Below are 22,963 nucleotides of genomic sequence, written 5' to 3' on the forward strand. Positions count from 1 at the left end.
GGTAGAAAACGTGCAGTCCCCATTGAGTGGACAGAAGATTATCAGTCCCACAATGATAGTAAGAGGTATGTTCCCAATTAGTGGGAAGAAAATCATCAGCCCCTTTGTGATCCAAGATTCCTTACAAAACACACGGCTGATGGTCCTCAGTACTGTAGAGGGCAGTGTACAGTTACAAGAAAAAATTAAAATAGATAAAAGGACTTACAGTTTTGAATATGGTAAGACTGAATTTGAAACAGAACTATGTACTAATGATGAACATGTTATTACAAAGATGCATAAACTATTATTAAAACTAGCGATGCAAGATGAACAAGTTAAGGACTGTATAATAAAATGGACTAAACAATTCGGCTATAATATTCAGATGGAACAATGGGAAAATATGTGGCAGAAAGGATTGAAATTTACACTGTGCTATAACCTTAAAGAGATTTTTTATAAAATGATGATCGTTGGTACTTGTCACCAGAAAAATTATCTAAAATGTATGAAAGTACTTGGAATGGATAAAGAGTTGGAAGAAACCTATGGAACTTTGTTTTTATATATGATAACAGCAGCAAGGCCTTTATATGCACAAAAGTGGAAAGATAAGACATGACCTACAGTGGAGGAATGGATGGAGAAGCTGATGGAGTTGGCTGAGATGGCAAAATTGCTTTGATTCGAGATAAGACATTGTGTAATTTTAATGCTAACTGGAAACCTTTTTGGACTTTTTGTGGGAAACAGAAAAAAAATGAAATTATGTTGTATGGATTCAATGATTAGAAAGAATATGGGTTAATAGAAATAATGGAAGTTATATTGTAAATTTAGAGCAAGAGTTTGATGTATATTGTTACTTATATCTGTTGCAAGGAGGGTCAGAAGTCAATTCTATTTTTTCTTTTGTTGTTTCTCACTTTTCTTTTCTGCACTTTTGATCTTTACTATTTTCTTTTTTTCCAAATTTCTTTTTCTTCTTCTTTTTCTTAATATTAGTTCTTGTTAGTTTTTACTGTTCTTTTATTAAAAAAAAGTACTGTAGAGGGCAGAAGACTGTCAGTTCCTCAGGCAGTTCCTTCATGTGAGTGAAGATGAAGAATCACCATAGCCCTAAGTTGGGTACAACAACCTAAAAGAATCTAGTGGCCACTCCCAAGTATGTGACAAGCCCACATAATTTGTTTTTTACTTCAATTTCCCCAGGCCCAGATACACCATATTTTCTTGTAGAACTCTTGAATTCAGGCTATCATATAATGAACGTCCCTCCTACATAATCTGTGCCCTCTGACAAGGATGAGAAACAAGGATAAATGAAGCCCTGATTCATGCAGTCAGTTCTGTTACATTCAGGTGAGGAAATGGAAATTCTTAATCTCCACACTGATATAATATGTCATTTGAACATAGCAAATATATTTTTCCTAGGGAAGAAGTTAAAATTGTGGGGCAGCTACTGAGCATGTCTGTTTTTGAAGAAATAGGTAATATTTTGGAGCTGGTAGCCACTGGACTTTTGAAAGGACATTTTGACACTCTCACAAAAGGACTGCCAAATTGAGCTTGCCTATTCACAAAATGGCAGGTATTCGGGGGTTGTTATAGCTAGACATTCCCAGAGCAAAAACATGGAGAATAGGAACAGCCAACTGCTACTTGAGGGAGTGGTAACAAAAAGCCAAACTACTATTACAGGATAGAAGAAAACATGGGAAGAGACAGTGCTGGATTTGAGCCCAAGGAAGACATAAGTTCAGAATCAAAATTGACTCAAGATAGCTCAAAGACTGATATCTTTTGTAAAGGCTACCATTTCTGAACTGCAATACATATTTAACCATAGTTGTGCCATGTCACATTTCTGAGACATTTATCCATGTTTCTGTCTTCCATAAAGGCATTACGTCTGACAGCAGCCTTGTGGCTGAGGCCATCAACAAGCACCATTTTCCAAAAAGTAAACTGGTGAGGATGTCCTCATTGCCCCCTTAATTCTGCAGGGGGGGGGGGGACCGAGATGCAAGCGGACACATTCCAAACAAGTGGTGTGATGCAATCACAAGGGCATGGCTCTTTGTTCTGCAGCATGCTAGTTTCCCATATAGTTTTTAATAAAAAAAAAATCAAGGGTGTGTGTTATAACACATAAGAAATAGCGGTAATCAGGCAAGCATGAATGTAGCACAGATATTTTTGTATGCAAGATAACTTCTTGATAGCAATTCCTTTCATGCTAAAGAACAGCTATGACTTTGATTTTGGAACAAGTACTATTCCATCAACATTTCATCTCATTGCATGTTGTTTTCTTTTCTCTTTTCGTTTGTTTGCTGTTGATCATTAAATATTAAGAGACAGCAATGCTGTCTCTTTTATCACACATTTTTTCCAGCTAATTAAGTTTTCTAGAGTGGGAAGAAGGAAAGAAGGAAAGAAGGAAAGAAGGAAAGGAAGAAAGGAAGAAAGGAAGAAAGGAAGGAAGAAAGGAAGAAAGGAAGAAAGGAAGAAAGGAAGAAAGGAAGAAAGGAAGAAAGGAAGAAAGAAAGAAAGAAAGAAAGAAAGAAAGAAAGAAAGAAAGAAAGAAAGAAAGAAAGAAAGAAAGAAAGGCAGCCCAGATCAATATAAATATGGGGTTTGGTGTATATTATACAGGTGTATATTATGTTGAACAAAACTTTCCCTTTTTTTTCTTTCTGTCCTCCCCCTCCCTTCTAAATGACAATTTACCTATTCTTTATATTCTATAACAATATTTCTCTCCCTGACTTTAAGTTTCACATGACAAATAAACTTCATTATCTATTGTTCTAATGAGGTTTTAGCTTCCTTTACTCCTTAATAAAACAAGGGACAAAGGATTAATAAAATCACTCCTATGAGTATTAGTACAAGGAACGGTCTACTTTCTACTGTAATAACAATAAATGCTGCTAAATTAGATCTTGTAAAGGGGAGGAGGGTGCCCCTATTTCATGTAGCTTCATTAGGAAAAATAATTTTCTTCCCTTAAAATCAAGGTGAGAAAGTAGCAACCCAGTTTTTTACTTTACAGATTTTATAAAATCATTTGTAAAATCATTTCAGGATGTTATTCAAGGAAGATGGATAACGGTTTGCAATATTAAAGTATTATCTTGCTACCACTACGAAAACAGTACAGGGCAGTGGTTATTCTCATATCTGACATGTTTCATGCTCAAACTTGTAAAATTGATAATACAATTCATTCTGTCATGTCATATTAGCCAACTTTGTAGCCATGGAAGGTCATCTGAAAAAATTTTGTCCTCAATACATTTGCTAACATTGGATACAGTACTGAATATCTGATCATGTTATGCCAGTTACAATTGCTTTTTTTCTTTTTCAGATCAGGTGCATATGTCAAGGTGAGAGATAGGGACTTGACAAATGGATTTGACACATGGATGAGAAACACAAAAATTGTAATTTAATACATAGGTTCTGAATGAAAGGATGTTTGGGAGGTAGAAGTACACTGATTAATGTAGAAGGAAAGACACCAAAAATGGCAGAGCTGACTCCAAGTACACATGAAAATGAGAGAAGATGGATAACTTGCAGAAGGGCATAAGTAGAACAGATGAAGAGATAATAAGATGTAGCAAAACAATAACTTCAGGAGTCTCATAGCAACATGGAGTCAGTCAAGTGGATATTGTTATGGATTGAAGAAGGAAGCAATTGCAAAAAACCAAAAAACAATAAGCAAAAATATAACTGTTGGATTGGTTGAATGTCAAGAAAGCACAGACAAATGTTGATTGAAGGTACAATTTAAAAAACAGATTTCAGGGTTACTGGAATGAGAAAGCTGTATTGATGCATTTAAAAAGTACTACATTCATATACTGGCAGTATGTAATGTGATATGATGAGGAAGGCAGTTTATAAGCGTTTCAAAGAAAACTCAGCAAAGGAGGGTTCCTAGCTTGCTGTAGATTCAAAGAAGCAAGACATTCTTTTGAAAAGTATCCAGGCATTCTCCTCACAAATCCCCAAAATCACTTACCCTGACAATGCACTCCTTCATCATATTCATCAGGACAATCATAGACACCATTGCAGAGTTGAGATAAGTGAATACATCTGTTTGGGCCAATACATTTAATATGATTCAGAGGACACTTGAATTCTATTTTTTCAGGACCTAAAAATAATAGAAAGGGGTAATTAATAAGCAGTTTAATTCTGTCCAAATACGTAAGGATTACTAATGTAAACAAAACACTGTACAATCATGTACTTGCATATGTCCACGTTTATGCTAGCTACAAGCTTTTTTATGCATTTGTCTGCTATACAGCTTTTCTATGCATTACTAGCAGAATTATAGTCTCTTAATAAGGATTAGCATAATTAAAAGAAAACCAACTGCTTAAAGAGGATTATTTTAAAACGACACAATTTATCATTTTTTATGGCAGAACTGCATTCATCTAAAGTTTAAAGAAGCTGAAATTTATATCTGGCAAAATTAGGAATGGTGAACATTATTTAATTGCATTGAAAAATAATAATTAAATAATGTTCACCGCTCCTAATTTATATTGAAAAATAATAATTACCACAAGAGCTTGGTACTCTAATATTAGCAAGAGTTAGTCAACAATTCCAAGTAGAGAAAAAGACCATCTCAACAAATAGACATTATCATTAACATACACACACACACACACACAAAGCCCGACATTTTCTAGGGTTTTTAATATTCATAAATTATTGTTTAAGGCCTGTTATAAAAGTATTGCCTGAATTCTGTTTTTCTCAGTCAACAGTTGAGATCTAGAATGGGTCTGAATGAGTTCCTGGGTACCTGTACAATGAAATGCTTATTGTCTTGTTTTGTTTTTCTAAACCTGGCAAGCAACATACAATTATTATTGTGAAGATTCTTTCATAGGCCACTTCTCATGCTCTCTGTTCAAATATAAATTTTGTATATATACCTATATTAATGTTAAAACTGAAAAAAATATATTCTTCTTTTACTGTTATAGGAAACAGATCTCAAAATATGGAATAATGCAGATCCTGTCTGTTAGAGAATTACATTTGGCAGGTCCCAGGAGGTGGGCCTCCTCTGCCGTGGCACCCGCCTTGTGGAATCTTCTCCCCCCAAAAGTGAGATTAGCTCCATCCCTCTTAACATTCCGTAAGTCCCTCAAGAACTGGCTATGTGATCAGGCCCGGGGCTCCCAGGGGACTAGGGAGATTTTACGATGGCTCCCTTATTAATTTTATCCCCTCTTGTTTTGTGTGTTTTTATAGTTTTTTTTTATATGTAGTTCTTTTTATGTATTTATTTTTTAAATTGTTGTACACTGCCCAGAGTCACCTTGCGTGAGATGAGCGGCTATATAAACATGATAAATAAATAAAAAAATAAATACATACATACATACATACATACATACATACATACATACATTTACAAGGGGATCTGGAAAACTGAATAAGGTTACATAAAGCTAGCCCTACCACCTGCAGAGAAGATGACCACTGATTTTTTCAATTACTTTAACTCCATAGATTACTTTCTTCCCCACCAACATTTTTTTTCTTTTTCTTTTTCTTGTTTCTCCTGCTTCAACCATTTTCTTAACACTTCACACCTTTTATGGTCCAGATAAGCAATATATAGTGGCTAGAGATTTAAAAGGTAGGGGGGATACCATACACATTTGTGCAGGAAAATGAGTAAAGACATTAAGTATTTCGTAGTCCCTTGAAGTCGTGATTCTGTCAAAGGGCTGCATGGTGAAAGCTTGGCCTGGAAGGTTAGAAGTACTTTTTCAGCAGCCGCAACATATTTAAGAAAGATTTAGACTGTAAATTGTTGTAATTATATTAATTACAACTTGTTTTGATAATTCAGAAAGTTCTCCTCCCTATTTCATAACAAGCTTCTACATTAGCATAAGAATTGAACTATTATTATCAGTACTCTTCGGCTGAGACCAGAGCCTTCCTATTCAACCTAGCATCCAGAGTACAATTAAGACAAAAAATAAATACATTTTTTCCTGCTCAAGTCAAGCCTTCCTACAGAGTACCATCTCATGGTCCTTCAGCAAACATCAAAGCCTTATGAACTTTGATTTCCCAATACATGAATGAAACAAATTAGCATCTTACACCACAATTTATATCACTTCAAGAGCTACATTCATATATTTTAGACATTCAAAGGGATACATTTAAATAATGTTTTCTGTTTGCTTTTACTGAAGCACTGGGTTAATTACCAATTTATATTTATCCCCTCCCCCCACCCAGGGTTCTTCAAAGGGTGACCGCCACTTTTGTTCAAAGTGTGACTTCAGTGACACAGACTCTTCAGCATTTCAGAACCTTCTCATCTTCAAGGGCAATGGAATGTACACAGAACATTCGAGATTTATTCTGCATCCCCTCTTTGTTTTTTATGGGTTCACTGCCATGTAAAAAGGGTGAATTTATTTGGGAAATCTGTCCAGTCTGACTCAGTGGGATTTTCCTTTAGATACTTCTCAAAGGACAGGGCTGCAAGTCCATCTGCATCTAATGATGACTTTAATTGCTATGAAAGTTGCAGGGACTGGAGATGTCCTGTGTTCTGCTTTCTCTTCCAAATGATCCACAGTTCCCAGTGTCAAAAAGGGCTATGTTGCAACAGCTTTTGCAGCTGCAGTTTCACTTGCAGCTTCAGTTTTCTGAAATGATTTCTATAAAATACTTTCCACTTTACTTTAATAAGAGTTTAGCTTTGACTTTAGCTTTAATTGAGTTGAGATGCCATATCTAAAAAAAAGAGACTTCTGCCTATAATTGTCACAAGGGCCACATCATATCAGGACTTCGATTGGCCAGAAGGAGGAGAATAGCAGTGGAAATATCAATATATATTGCACAAAGGAGGGGTGGAGAATTAAAACAGCCTATCTGCAGTCTGTAAAAGGGCACCAGAAAGTGATGCTCTAGCTGGGCTGTTTGCAGTCAATAATAATTGGGCCGGACAAGGATTAGATGGGGTGGCTGTTACAATTGGGAAAAAAAAAGAGTTGCAAAACTGCTCAAAGATAAAACAGCTGGTCTCTTGGTCAACTGTCATTGTGTATACTACCAGCTGGTCCTTGCAAGTGCCCAGGCAGCTGCTGATATATCTTATTTAGTGAAACGTAATGATATCTTAAGGCAACTGTTTTATTTTTTCAAAAATTCCTCAGTCAGGATGGCTGGTTTAACTCTGATCCAAAATATTCTGAGCATTCTCCAAATTAAAAAGAAAATGGCCAGTGATACTGATGGATATCTTGTGACACTGTAGCACAGTCTGTAAGACTGCATGATGAGTGTCATAGCTGTAATTGAAAGAGGGGCCACTGAATGAAATGACATTAGTAGATGTAAGAAAACACAATTTTGTTGCTTCTCTGATGATGCTTTCATATGTGTTACCTTTATTGTCTCATTTAGCTAGAGCTTGGCAATGTCAACCCAACAGAAACAGAACCAACCTTGCAGACTACAAAATCCATCATGGAATTGAAAGACACTCCAGGAAGACATTTTAAAAAACTTTGTCAGTGTCATGCAAATCAATGGTCAGATCTTCATATTGTTTGCGTATAGGCTGATCTGGTGACATTCAACACTGCAATTTATGATGCATACATACATTTATCTATCTATCTATTTATTTATTTATTTATTCAGTTTGTATAGGCACACATTTGTGACTCTGGGTGCCTTGCATAATACAACAACCAACAACACAGCCAATAAACAAAATATAAAAGTCAATAAAAATATAAATAGCCCCTTTAAACCCAAATTAAAAACACAATTAAAACCAACATTTTAAACCAGGAAACATAATAAGCAGACAAGTACAAGCCATGTGTCAATCAAAGCAGCCATCTAGCAGACTCCAACCCATATATAGAACCCCAGGCACATTGACAGAGGCATGTCTTTAGAACCTTTGGAAGGCAAGCCGGGTTGGGGCCAGTCAGACCTCCCGAGGGATGATGTTCCAAGGGGTGGGGTCTCTGGCAGAAAAGGCTTTCCTCCTGGGTCCCATTAGATGGCACTCTTTAATAGATGGGACCTGTAATATGCCTATTTTCCTGGACCTGATGGGAGGGTTAGATGTTAACCATCTGGATGCAGGATTCCCTGATATTCCAGTCATTTTCTGCTTTTCAAAAGTTTTCAGTGTGGAAGCTCAGGATTCAAATGAGTCTGCTGAGATTCTTTTTGACCATTACTCCAAAAATGGCAGTCCTGCTGTTTTAATACTATGACAATAGCAAACAAGAATAGGACATTTCATAAAAATGATTAAAAGCCAGCCGTTCAAAAACCTAAAACCAAAACAGATCTTACTAAAATTAGCAACAATATCTAAGCTCACAGAGTCTTTTTAAATTTTAGCAGAACTACTGTAGCTGCTGTTGGACTGGTCATACAGGCAAGCACCGCTGAATGTGAAAAGGGATTTTCTTTCCTAAAAAGAATAAAGAGCTGCTTTAGAAATCTCATGAATCAGAGCACTTTAAATAATCGTATGTTGATTTTTCTGAAGAGACTAGATCCAAGTGACTTTGATTATGGAAAAGCTGCAGACAAGTGGACCTCTAAGAAGAAACAAAGAATTGATGTTTAAAAGGAAGTCACAGTGAGTACTGCAAGGTTTACTTTTATTTATTCAATTATTTTATAATACTGCAATACCCCCGCCCAGCTACTTTTTCATCCTACCCATCTAGAAAAAATTTCTGGGGAGAACACTGTAGCTGAACTGTACCACTGCAAGCTGTTCACCAACAATACCACAATTTAAAGAATAATTGCCTGGCAGGAATTGATGTGCATGTGTGTGTGTGAGAGAGAGATTGTGTGTGTATGTATATGTGTGTTTAGGTTTATAACATAAGGTGGGAGCACTCTGAAAATAACGTTTTACACAAAACTGTCCATTTACTCCATGAAATCTTGCTTGCATAAATACGATAGCAAAATAATTTTCACCAGTTAATTTAACTCAGTGTCTTACATATGTTTACCAAATGACGTCATTTGGTTCATATATCTTTTTTCTTCTACAAGCTGTACTGAAAAACATGTAAGTATTCTGAAAGTTTTAATGTTGTCTGAGTGCAGATGCGTGAAAGGGAATCACAGGTCTTCTTGCAAATGCCTTCACTTCCCAGGAGGAAGTGAAAATGAATACGCTCGGCTAGGCTAGATAGAGAAATCTGTGTCTTGTGAAACTATATTTCTAAGGTATTTTTCAAAATTCTGCTTAAAACAAACTAGATAACATAGAAAAACAATTATTCTGACATTGAGTGACCAGGGTAGTTGTAGTTAATTTTTTTTCTTGATATATTGCTGTCTCAAGATTAGGTAATATTGGTAAAATAAATTTGTAGTAGCAATTGAGTCAGAAAGTCTATGAGTTCCATTCAGGAACTGTGAAACTCTAGAGCCAGAATACATGACAGTAAATAACTCTTTTATTTTGGCTGTGTGTGTCTCTCTGTGTATGTGAACATACATAGGTAGTATTGGGTAGGTCGCAGCATGAAATCTCATCATTTTGACATTAATTCCAGATTAGGAGTTCCAATAGAACAGAATATGTGCAGGTCAGGGTTGAACTATGGAGTCCTTGGGGTTCTCTGTCCTTGGCTGTTTTCTTGCAAATGTTTCGTTACCCAGCTAGGTAACATCTTCAGTGCTAGAATGGGGTTTGCTCTCTGTTTATATACAGTGGCTTGCCCTGCCTCTGTGTGTGTGTGTGTGTGTGTGTTTGTGTGTTTTTCTGGTAGTTCCTTGATTAGGGTATTGTTTACTGCTTGATTGTATATCTGGTGGACTTTTTGCTAAAATTGGATAGGACCATTAATGATTTTTGGATTTGCTGATGGAAAAGGGTTGAGATATGGGAAGAAGTTATCTATGTAATGTAACTTTAAAGGCGGAAGATAGATATTAAGCTTGCTTGTAACTGCTGTAAGGAAGATCAGAAGTAATTTCTTTAAATATCTTTTTCTTTCTTTTTTTCTCTCTTTCTCTTATTTTCTGCACTTTCTATCCCTTCTTTTTCTACTTTTCCTTTCCTATTTCCTTTCCTAATATCTTTTATTACTGTTAAAAAAATTCAATAAAAAGTATTGTTTTAAAAAAGGAAGATGTGCCATCAATGTTCAATGTAAGATTATTATACAAATATAAAAAATACTGAAACAAAAATATTTACAGGAGGTATAATAAATGTACAAGTTATTTTTTCATACTAAAAAATAAACCTTATAAAATCGGAGCTGGAGTGAATGGGAAATAACAGCACTCTAAGTCTTACTTAACTACAATTCCCCTAATCTCCACTATTCATGGTGGTTGCAGAGGACAGAAATAAGGGACCAGGAGTGCTGTCCTGATTTACCTAATGGAGAAGGCAGGGTTGTGAGTCTTGTTAAGCAAGCTGACAGTTGGCAAAAATTTGATGCCCTTAAGCTCAGACACTGGGAACTCCAAAGACCGGGAGAATGTTTAGCCCTTCCAGCAGTGTTTCCAGATTCACCAATATGCTTCATATAACACAGCATCTCTTTCTTACTGTCTTTTTCTTTCTGATACCCTCTTCTGTTTTCCAGACAGCAGTCTGGCAGCAGAGGAAGAGTTAGCTCCCAGCAGAAGTCCAAACCAATGAGGTCTGGATCAGCATCAGAGGCACATACATAGGAGTGGGGCTTTAGTAGCACTGCTATGACCATCAGCTTGACACTGCTGGTCCAAGCCAAGAGTTATAGACAGAAACCCACCTGCTAACAACTACGTATATGGATCAGCTGACACAGCTATCTCAGTCATGCCTCAAACGGATTGCAGCCTGAGTAAACCTCATATAGGTACTTGCACGTTTGAAGAAAGCCAACCCATTAAAAGATATCTGACACAATATAATATAAGCTACCAACAATCAAAACAAAAACATTTCTGCAATGATTTCATAAAATCAGCACCCATGGTCTGTCTCTGAATTATTATGTAATGATGCTTGATTAATGATTGTAATTAAGGTAAAGTAGCGCCATACTTAAGCTAGAAAGACTAATCCATACAAATACCATTAAACCCATGTTTTATAAGCATAGGCTGAAATGAAAATACTATATTCCTGAAGAATAGAGTATTTGGGTAATAAAATTTAAACCCATAAATAAACAATGAAAGGAGATTTTGAAGCAGACAAAAGCATAATTTCCATGCACTTTTCAGAGCAAGGAAGTCTTAATTTATTATCATTAAGCTTTTTACTAAAATGTAAATATCAATTTTTAAATCTCCATTACAGAACACATTAAAACTACTAATACTTTCTTCTTTGTCTCTTTACACAAATATATATGAATACTTTACATAGCTAAGAGACAGTAGACATCAAAACATCTGAATGAGAGGGTGTTCATGAGACATCTCAGCCAAGAAATTACTCTCTAAATAAATAAATATAAAGAAAAAATTACAATCTTGTGACTTCTCACATAGAGGCCAAACATCAGAAGTAAACCCCATCATGTTCAGTACTTATTCAAGGGTAAGAATAAAGTATAGTGTTGGTAAAAGACTATGTACAGTGTTTTTCTATCATAAAATATAATTCCACACCTTGATAATATATTGGTACTCCAGGCATAAGCACTTTCATATTTTTCTCCCTCATAGTCCTATCCAAAATATTTTAAATCTTTAAAGAAAAGTAAGTTGATCCCTGGACATTTTACACATTGAGTGTAAGATCCTGTTCCTAAACTTGGGCAGAGAGAAAGAAAGAAAGAATTTGCAGAACCATCTTCTACACTGCCAACTGGTTTGCCTTGCTGTAAAAACATCAGTCCCTACTTAAAATCAAGGCCAGATTTCCCGCCTTGATTGCTTGGAATTTTCCACTATTTTTTTCCTCATTCCAGCTCCTATTCTCTAGAGTTCTGATTTTATTCTCTCATAGTTTCTCTGTATGTTTTATTTTCTTGGTTTTGTTTTAGCATGTTCAAACCCAGCTATTAGCATGACATGAGAACCCAGCCACCTTGAAAGGAATCTTTGGGACAGGGTTGGCTGGAATTGGACAGGAGTCATCAGTACATAGAGCTTTTCCTTACAGACATACTAATGGTCCCACACATTTCATCTTTGTTTCATAACTGCAATGATAGAACTTTTTGTTGCGGGGGTGTGTGTTATCTTCTTAATATTATTCCCCACCTCACCATGACTTTTATCTGTAGCAAAACTCATTGCTTCTCATTGGCCTCCTGACAATGACAGCCACATCTCTGTGCTCCTCCATGCTTCTTTCTTCCAAATTTTCCATTCATCTGATCCAGGTGGTCAACTTCTAGAGATTTACTAAACTGTAGAGTTGTTGGGTTCTTTCATTGAATTTTCTCAGCTGATTAGTGGCACAACTTTGGGACAGCTGTCTAATTGCTATTAGCCTGCCCATTTCACTGACTGTTAAATAAATCAAGAGAAGAATGCTTATACCATAGTGTTTTCTGGAACATCTCCCATTGGCTAAAAATGACACATCTTCAAATCTCAGCAGTTATATCAGCTAGTACACTTTACTCTTTACACCTCTCAGTGATTGATATTTACCCTCAAGTCTGTATCAAAAGACAGGCCCCATAGGCAGCTCACAATATTTTTTTTTATTTATTTTTTTAAGAGAAAATGTTACTGTACTTAGGAATGTTCAAAGCTCTGTATCAAACATGTAAGGGGAAAAAATGGCAACCAATCTGAACTCTTAATGCAATTTATATAATGAATTGTCTATGGGGCCTGACTTTTGGTACAACTTGTGTATTGCATTTGGCCTTTCACAGAACTTAGAATAAAACTTTCTAACTGTAAATAAATATTAACTGTGCAGAGGCCAAGCAAAACTAAGATGGACACATCCTTAGACTATTAATCTTGTAAAAGTAAAGTTTCTGTTGATAAAAATCCTTATTTTACAATAAGAGGAAAAAAAGTAGAACAAAATGGAGATTACTTATAATATTCTATTCCTATCACTGTCAATCATAAGCCATTACAACTTATGCACTCATTCTTTGGTTTTTTGTCATATATTGCTATTTGCAATAATATTCTTGTTGAGCTAAGTTTCTGTCCATTTCAGTATTGTAATTACAATAATAACAAGTCATAAGTGCTTTGAATAAAACAATTCTCTACTGAGTTATATTGCAACTGATTTATTGTTCTTATCGACAACATTGGCTATGATGAATAGCAGTGGATAATTATGTTGGCTGTAACTAACAAATAACAAGTACAAAGAGCAGTGATATTGTCTGCAAAGTTAAAAACACACTGGACCAGATCTCCAGATTAATCATTATGTGTTCATATTATTTCATCATCTGTATGAGGATAAATCTCAAAGTAAAAGACATTTCTATGTAACAAAAGAAAGAAAGAGTTTCCTGTATAAATTTTCACAAGGAAGAAACATTTTGGCTCAAGGTGGGATTTTTTGTTTGGATACGTTTTAGTACACATGAAAGTTTCCAAAGTCCAATCCAAACAGTACTACCCATTCAGGGCTCTTGCTTTTAAGTATTGAAGTATAATTAGGTGCTTCAAAGTTTTACTTAAATGACTAATTCAAATTAACTTGAGAAGAGTGCTTGGGTTGGTATGGTTAATGGTTAGAAAACAGTAAATGTGTAGCTAAGCCTACATTATACACTATGGACACAATGAGATCTAGGTGAAAGAAATGTAAGCTCTTACTTCTTCCACTGTGTCTGTAGTACTATTCACAGCTTAATTACCAAGATTACATTCAATTTCAAAGGCCATATACTATAAACTTATCGGACATATTAATCCAGTCCTCCTATTGCATATTTTCTTTCTAGTCATTGTCTAAATTTTAAAAAATTAAAAATGATGGGATTAGTGTAAAGGTCTTCCTTCAGAAAATGAAAGCCTTAACCAAATAAGAACAAAAGGTGACAGTGAAGGGCTCCCACTATCTCATCAAACAAGGAAAATGGGCATTAAAATGGCAAGGATGTTCAGTAAAAGTAAAGACAAGATAATGTATATTGAGGAACACCCCCCCCCAACTTTACATACAAATTAATTGGAACTGAGCTGGTGGGAATCATATAGAAAGGGATCTTGGAAAAGTAGCAAACAGACTATTGAAAATGCTGGCTACTGTGTAAGCTGCAAATTTCATTTGAGATCATTAAAAAAGAAATTGAAAATTAAATTGTCATTCTCAGATGCCATTATATAATATCTGATAGAATCATACCTGTATCACTGTTTATTCTTCAGAAATAGTTTTCAAGTGTTAGAAAAGTTTCAGTGTATGTGTGTGGACTACCTCAGCCATGGGAGAGCTTTCCAACATTTAGCTGAATAAAATGGCAGGTACAGTGTAATAAAGAAGGCATCCTCAGGATCAAACCAGCCTTCCCTTTGGGGACTTTGGTTCTAGGTAACACATGCCTGGGGATGAACAGTGACTGAAAAAGTAGGTCCCATTGCTGCTATAATGGGAAGAAGAATAATCATGAGGAACAGGAGGATGAGCTGCAACCAAGACAATGGTTAAATAAAAGAAATCTGAGTCCAAGGCAGAACTGTAATTTGAGAAAGTGTCTCAGATAGAACCCCCACTAGTTCTCACAAAGATAAATGGAGGGGGGGGGGGTGTATTCAGACTTGAAAAAATCTGTTACTGTAATAAAAGTAGTATTAGTATTCATAACTTTGGTTTCCTAGTCTGGACTGCCTCAAAGGGCTGACAGCTGCTACCACCCCTTCACTACCACCACTTTCTCATTTCCCCACCAGCCCTCTGGAGAACCAGGGGAGGACTGAAGGGGAACTCCTCCTCCCACCCTAGACTGGCTGAACTGTAGGAAGGGAAACCAAACCAAACTTTGGGGAGTCTGTAGCTCAGCCAAGCTGATGCAGAGGTTAGAAGGCTACTGGTCAACTCCAGGATTTAAACAAAAATCCAGTTTATTGAAGGTGCCAAAAGAAGGTAAGGTTCCACGCAAGTAAAAAGAGATAAAATAAATAATGTTTTAAAAACCTAACGTAATTCTAGCTACAGCCAAACAACTCTGTTTCCCACCTAGCTTGAGGTAACTCCTCTCATCCAGGACTCCACCAACTCTCAAAAGTCACCAAACCTCTTACTCCCCAAAGCCTGGCAGACCCCCCTTCTTTTCTTCCATTGGCTCTCAGGGGTCAGGTGACTCCCTCTGGGCACATAAGGCTGGTTTGTGATTTAAGGGCCAGCTGCTCCCCACTATGTAAGGGGAAAAAGAAGGAGAGATATAATCTTTTTCTCTATTCTCTGTACTCCCTTTTCATACCGTGCAGCATTCTCTGCAATGTTTGTCTACCTTTTTCTCTCTGATTATAAAAAAAAAAAAAAAGCCCAATACTGAGGGATTGATCAAGACTCATTAAACATAGTTCTTCTTCACATAGTTTATGCAGAATGAAACAAAAACATTCACTGCCACAAGTTGTCGGGACAGCAACCAACTTGGACTGTTTTAAAAAAAGGATAGACAAATTCATAAGGAAAGCTATTAATGGTAATGTTAATCCAATATTATAGTATTTCTTAAACCAACTGCTAGAATATAAGCAACACCCTATTATTATACTCATGTCTTCTTTATAGCCTTGTCTTGGATACTGTGGTGAAAATGGTGGTTCTGGAGTGATTCTAAATTGCTTGATCCAGGAAGCATATAACTTCAAGTCGATAGGCTTTTAATTAATAATTACCAGTGTAAGTACTATTCATTTTTTTCTCTTCTGAGTATAACCATGTCTACTTATTTTTTAACATTAGCCACACATTAACTTGGCATTTTCATTCAGCTATACACCATAATTCCAAGATCCCGGGAGATGCCATAAATACATTTGTGAAATTTGAGTTTTAACTCCAGCATGCATGATTTCATACCTTGCATTTGTCATTTCAGCGGCCATTTGCTCTGTATGTATAGATTATTTACAATTGCTTTTGGATTTTTCAGCTCCTAAAGAGTTTGGTATGACCATTTGATTAGTTTTCTCACTGCCTACCACTAACTCCTTCTCTTTCTCTCTCTCTCCCTCTCTATCTATCTAATATCATTCACTTTTAGCCATAGGGCACACAAGGCTACTAACAATAAAGTGTGCAATATAAACAAAATGATAAAACAATTAAAACAGTGGTATACCTAGTATATTTGACACCCAGAGAGGATAATTTTTTAACACTCCCCTCTTTCATTGTCAAGAGCCAGTTTGGTGAAGTGATGAAGGCACCAGGCTGGAAACTAAAACACTGTGCAAAACGACTTTAATGAGAGACAAAAGTTCAACTATATATATATATCTTACAAAATTGATTTCTTTATGACAAAATTTTAGAGACCATGCTGTGTTCCATCTTTTTTTTTTATGACTGACATATTTTTACTTTATTTTTCTGATTGATGGCCTTATGTCTTTAATAAAGATTTGATGATGATGATGATGGTGACGACTGCTATGACTATAAACAGTTAAAGTGAAGATCACTTATAAGATCAACTTTGGAATGGGTCTCTTTGAAAATCGATTTCAGTTTGCTGAACAATTGAATTATTTTTTAAAAAAGAATTTTCCCTCAAATTATGAGAGAACTAAACACTTCCAATAATTTTGAAAAAAGTATTCCCTTATGTGCCCCAAATGAAATTTTGTGATACGCAAGTCTTATTATTTCATATTAAATTGTAAAATGTCTCATTGGTATGAATAAAGCGTCGTTAATAATAAACAATGTCAAACAGTAACTTCATTAGTAAAAAAAGCTGCTTGGCATTTGGAAAGGTACAATTAAGAAATCACAAGAGGATGCAGTTTGCCTAACTGACTAAATTCCGGGCTTTTTAAAATTCTGAATGCATTTTACTCATTATTTCAGGAATGCTAGTTGCAAAATTAGAATGCACCACTAATCTTTGGTTGAAAAATACTTTCAAAATTGTAGTTAATTAAGTCAAAGCTATTCTGCATATTTTAAAATTTATATGTTCTCCACCACCCCTTTTTCAAAAAAATGTCATTGCATAACCTGAAGCTTATATACTTCAATACAAGTATATAATACTTCAATACTTTCAATACTTTCAATACTTTCTTGACTTAACGGACCCCCATTTAGAGATTACAGATAAAACAGATCACTTTTTTATCCAGTCAGCACCCTGGAATAACAAAGTGTATTGCATCCAAAATACTCCAGGTGCTATCTTATGTTACTTCTGTCAGTTTACACCATTTGCATCATGACATTATGACATGCTACATACTTGCAAAATTATATTACTTGTGTCATAATGTCATGATGTAAATGAGGGAAATGGATGGAACTAATATAAATTTGGATTTAATAGACCTCCTTTGCCCCTGAAGAGACTATTAAATTGAAGCTTCATTGTAAATACAGCATTTGCCACATCTACATACTCAGTAGCTTTGCCTATCTATCCTTTGTTGCATCTAGATAAGTGTCCTCACCACTGAGCTCTGTGTCCCATGATGCTAGCTTGCTCACATTGCAAATGACCAAAGGGAAAGTTCAAAAAATTGCAGCTAGCTGTTGCTCTGCTACCACCTTTCCTTTTTTCCTCGCTACAGGTTTTTTTTTTCACAAGAGAAAGGGAAAAATACTGTATGTCAGACCACTATTGTAGGGGAGCAGTGAGGCCTCTTCTTGGTGGGCTGTGCTTGGCCACCTAGCAAGAAGGGAAATGATATAAGAGTAATTACCTGCCCCCAGTTCCAGAGGAATCCCTGTTCCATTATCTTTGGAGTGTTTCTTCTTGAAAATAAATCTGATAGCTAATGGGTTCAGCTTTCTAAATCACTCAGAAACCCCACCACATAAGTGGTCAGTGCTTGTTTCAAATCTGGAAAATCTCCAAACATGGAAAAGGCCACTGAAAAGCAGCTGGAATTCTCATTTCTGAATATAGGAAAAAGCTACAACAGAAATGGGACCCTGAAACCTACAGATATGACCCCCAAATACTGAGCAGATCGTTCATTCATGATATGCCTCTTCCCAATCTCAAAAGAAGGAACTCTTGAGAGTGCATCACCCAGGAAATACTGGACTTTTACAACTGAATTCCAAGTCAAAGGAAATGTGTCTCTCCCTCCCCCTCAAAATTATTTAGCTTGCAGAATGCTTAAATAACTGGTGTTTTAAAAGTTCTTTTAAACATTAACATAAAAATTGTTAATTGGTTTTTCTTGTGATTTAATGTAACACACTAAAAGCAGGGTTTCATGTCTGTTGTAAGAAATGAATGTTGGCTCATGTAAATGGTCATTCTTCAACTCTAAGAAACCTATTAGTACTTGAGAGGAGGAGGAGGAGGAGGAGGAGGAGGAGGAGGAGGAGGAGGAGGAGGAGGAGGAGGAGGAGGAGGAGAAAACTAATGTACATATCACCAGAAATGCAGTGAGCATAAGTAATAGAAAATACAGGATGTATTGCCTGCAAAGTAGTAAACATATTTAATTTCATTCTACTCTTCCCCACCTGAGGTGTAGAACAGCAACACAACTAATACATTCATACCACTAGAATACCTTCAAAGGACCACTTATGGCATCCTTGTATACAGGTTATAGACTATGCTGACGTTGTTGTTCTTATAAAGGTGCTCATATATACCTTTTTATAAATACCATCTATATTTCCTTTTTTACTATATTAAATACAGAATCTTTGCAGACATTTTCACACCAGGTATTACAGCATTATAAACTATGTAGAACTTTAGAACTGCTTTACAGCTAACATAAACATGCATAATTTATAACTCTAGAAACAATGGACAAAATAAACACCAGTTTCAGCATTTCACGGACAGAGAGAACTAAAAAAATCTATAGAGCTTTAAAAGAAGCAAGGCAGAAGTGAAGAGACAGAGAATTAGCATCTCTCCCTCTTCTTCCAAGTGCTAAATTGTTTTGCTTTGTTTTGCCTTTCTGTCTAATTCTGGCAGTAAGAAAGAACAGCAATAGCCCATGGTTTTAAGATGTGAAAAGAGTCTGAAACAGTCCTCTCATTTTTTCTTTTGGGCTTTTCTGAGTTGAGATCTTCTCTGTTCAGAGGACATCCAAAGCTATAAGATGGGGTTGATGTTAAATTCATCTCATAAAGTTGCAGCTCTGCTAATTCATGAAGAATTGTCTCCCATTCCACTGAAATTAGTGGGCTCTAAAATAGAAATTAGCTTAATGTAAGTATGCTAGATTGTGTTCCTAATTGTTTTACAAATGAAAGATATATTTAAAAATATTCCGAATTGCTATATGAGGCTGGACAGGAGGGTTTTTTTGTTGTTGTTGAAATCCTAAATGTGTTGCGATGTTATGTATGATTTACAAATTTTTAGGCATGTACAAAATAAAAGAGGGATGCAAATCAAACAAATAAATGTCTAAATTAAATGGCATTTACAAGACTGAAAGAGTCATTCCAGTTTTTGACAAGAGAGGTAAAAGCATAAATAATTTATTCTATATTGCCAGCAATTGGGAAGCCTATTCTGCAGCAATATACATATACATACATACATACATACATACACACACACACACACACACACACACACATATGTATATATTAATTTCTTATTTTGCCATTATTCATTTTTGTCTCCAAGCTCTCATAAATGTACATATATTTTAAAGTGTGCTGCACATCATTCCTGCATATGAAGACAATATATTGAAGTAATATGAAACCATTTTAACTGTGAGTCTTCATAATTTAGCGTAATAAAATTAATAAAGGGGTTTATTATATACAATGATGCCTCCCTAAGCATTACAAAAGCACGTGCCATAGATTTTGTGACTTGTTTTTTGTTTTAATACTGGGCCCCAATGTCCAATTTCTTTTTAAATATTCTTGTGTTGTTCATTTCTAATCAATCAATGGACTACGGAAAATACATTGTGCTTCACATAAAGTGGAAGAGATATAGACAAAGGCTGGAAGATTTCTGTTAATCTAGGATTCCCAGTGTGGTAGCTGGGGGCAGAAATGTGCATACCAAAATCTCCCTTGGCAATGGCCAGATTTTGTACCTTTTTTGACTTTTTTCATTTAAACAAATAAATAAATGGAAGCTAGCCTCCAACCCTAGCTTCATTTGCATGAATGTTTCTGGGCTCCAAATAGGTTCTATAAACTTTTTTTTAGGGGTGGGGGGAACCGAATGGTGGTTGCAGCCAGTTTGGTTTGGAATTGTGCCCACTTATGCAGAAAAAGAACAAAGGTGAACAGGAATAGTACAGAAAATGGAAGGATGGCCCTAAAGGGGGTGGCAGGTAACATTCTGGAAAGTGGATGAATTGTAGCTGGTTTTGTCCCCTTGGAAGCCATTTTGCAAATGGATTCATCTCCTAGGAGTCATTTTGTGAAAGCCCTTCCAAACATTCTCAAAATTTCAAATTATCCCAAAATTTATCATTGAAGGCTTTCACGGGCGGAATACGATGGCTGGTATGGGTCTTCAAGGCTGTGTGGCCGTGTTCTTCCAAAACTTCCAGAATACGGCCACACAGCCCAGAAGACCCACACCAGCTATCCCGAAATGTTACAGAGTCTTGCTCTAGTATATGGGTTATAGCAACTTAGCTACATGTTTATGTTCAAAAGAAAAGCTGCAACATATATGGTGTACATAAAGAATATAATTCTGGAGGTGTTTTATAAAATAATCCTATCAATGTTTACTCAGAGGAAAGTTGTATGAGCTCCATGAGACTTCACAAGTAGTGGTCTATAGGATTGCAATCTTAATTATCTTTTTGGATGGGGTTGTACTACCTGAAACAGAACTGGTGAGGAATCTGGGGGTCCTCATGGAATCATAGATCCTGTTCAAAAAGCAGCTGGCAGCTCTTTCCTGGGGTGGGAGGCATTACTTATGGTCACTCATGCTCTTTGTCACCTACCCTCTGAAACAGTATACCCCCCTAGAGTACTTTGGGAAAGGATGTCAGGGTCAAGACCTGGAGGTCTTTCATTCCCTGTGGGTCAGAAGGTTAGATGGCCTGTGAGATGTTATTGTTACTGCTGAATGTTTATTGGGTTTGTTCTTGTTAACCATTGTAGGCTTCTATGTTTTTGCTATTGGCCTTAATTATGTAATAAATTAAAATACGTTTGTGAAAAATCGTTTTGTTAATGAAATTACAAAAAGCAGGCTATGTCATGACCATGATATAGAAATAGCATGTGAAAACCAGGATAACACTGAAGAGGTAAAGAGGCTATGAGGAAGTTCAAACAAGTTCTGTTGTTGTTCTGTTGGTTTCATTTTATGGCATTTATCTTTTAGAGTAGAAGGATGAAATTTAACAACGTTCTGAAACTGAGACAAATGGCTTAAGCAAGCTTTATAGAAATATCTAAATAGAACAAGAAAGCTACTTTCTTGAGAGTCAAGGAGTTGAATTTTAACTAGGCATCCTTTAATGAAAGGAATTCTTCCACTAACAGATCCAAGTAAAGTTCTGGAAAGGATACTGCTTCAGAAATTGAGGAAATGCTTCTTCAGATTGCCTTCTTATTTCTCCTGTAAGCAGAACTCCTCTTAGGGTACCAAGAAAATAACTTTCAGGATTAGTGTGCTAGATTTTAAATAAATTTGGTAAATTCTCACCTTTGCCTTCTTTAACCAACAGTATTTCACCTCATAAAACAGGGGAATGGGAGAACACTATGATTTCTAAAGAATTCAGTACAAGATACTGAAATATGGCTTTAAGAAATGTTATTCCCACTCCAGCTAAGGATGTTCCACTACATTATCTATTTGTTGTTTATTATTATAATTAATCATGCTACAAAAAAGCATAACTTAATTGCATGCTCATTCTACCCAACTAAATCTTCTGTCCTTTGTGTAAGGCTCTTGATACAGGGGCCTTTCACAGTACAGCAGGCAGCCCGGAAAAATGGATGACATTTTAAATACTCCCTTTTAAATAGGGAAACTGAAATTCATGTTTAACACAGTCCTTTCAAACTTGCCTAAAAAAAAGACAAAACTGAATTCACATGCTATGAATTTGTAGTTGGGAGCCATCCATGCATGCAACCCCTAAACTGGTGATTGCTTTGCCCATCCAAAATCAGCCTTGTCTTGGGTCACTGCCAGCTATCACTGAGCACATAGCAAATATTCAGTGCCACTTCACTTCTACTGTCCCTAATGTGCAATTTAGTCAGGAGGGCATATGTAATTCCCCTTCCCTGCTGTTTCCTGCTTTCTGAAAAACTCTAGTTAGTAATTACAAAGGCCTGACCTTTAATGGAGCAGTGGCACAGATAGGACAGCATGGCTGAAATCAGCTGCCATGACACAATACACTGATTTTAAAAGAATATTTTATTTTTAGAAACAGGAAGTTTTGCCCCTTATGTCTAAACATACAAATAAACATACATTTTGAACAGTGACAGTATATTCCTTATGCAATGGTTTAATCAAAGCAGACACTTTGCTGGAAATTACTGCTTTAGATTAAGTCTACTGTCAAGAAGATGAAAATAGAATTTTTTGCAGGCACAAACACTCATTTTATTGAAAACAATCCATCTCTTTCATGTACTCATATTCCTAGCAGTTAAAAGTTAATCCTAATGTAAAGTGTGTTCAACTGAATTTATGATAGATATTAAGAACATCTGCCCCCATATTAAAGTGAAAATTCACTGTAAAATGTCAAGACTCTAAAATATATTCTGATGAAATGCTGCTGTGTTTGAAAACTTGAAATCCAAGAATCTGTCAGGACCATTTATAGGAAATGTTGTAAACTCCAGTGTTTT

At 35.9% G+C, this 22,963-nt stretch overlaps 1 protein-coding gene across 1 annotated transcript in view; it reads right to left on the minus strand.

The window, feature by feature from the left end:
* Window positions 1–22,963, minus strand: part of LRP1B (LDL receptor related protein 1B) — a 715,984-nt gene that overhangs the window by 550,057 nt on the left and 142,964 nt on the right. Inside the window, exon 4 of the mRNA XM_088145133.1 lies at window positions 4,028–4,165. Coding sequence (XP_088001259.1) covers window positions 4,028–4,165 — 138 coding nt within the window. The remainder of the gene's footprint in view (window positions 1–4,027; window positions 4,166–22,963) is intronic.

The sequence above is a fragment of the Python bivittatus genome, unplaced genomic scaffold, assembly GCF_059951505.1.
Source record: "Python bivittatus isolate LINGU-HERP-01145 unplaced genomic scaffold, Pbiv_v1 ctg000480_np1212, whole genome shotgun sequence".
Lineage (NCBI taxonomy): Eukaryota > Metazoa > Chordata > Lepidosauria > Squamata > Pythonidae > Python > Python bivittatus.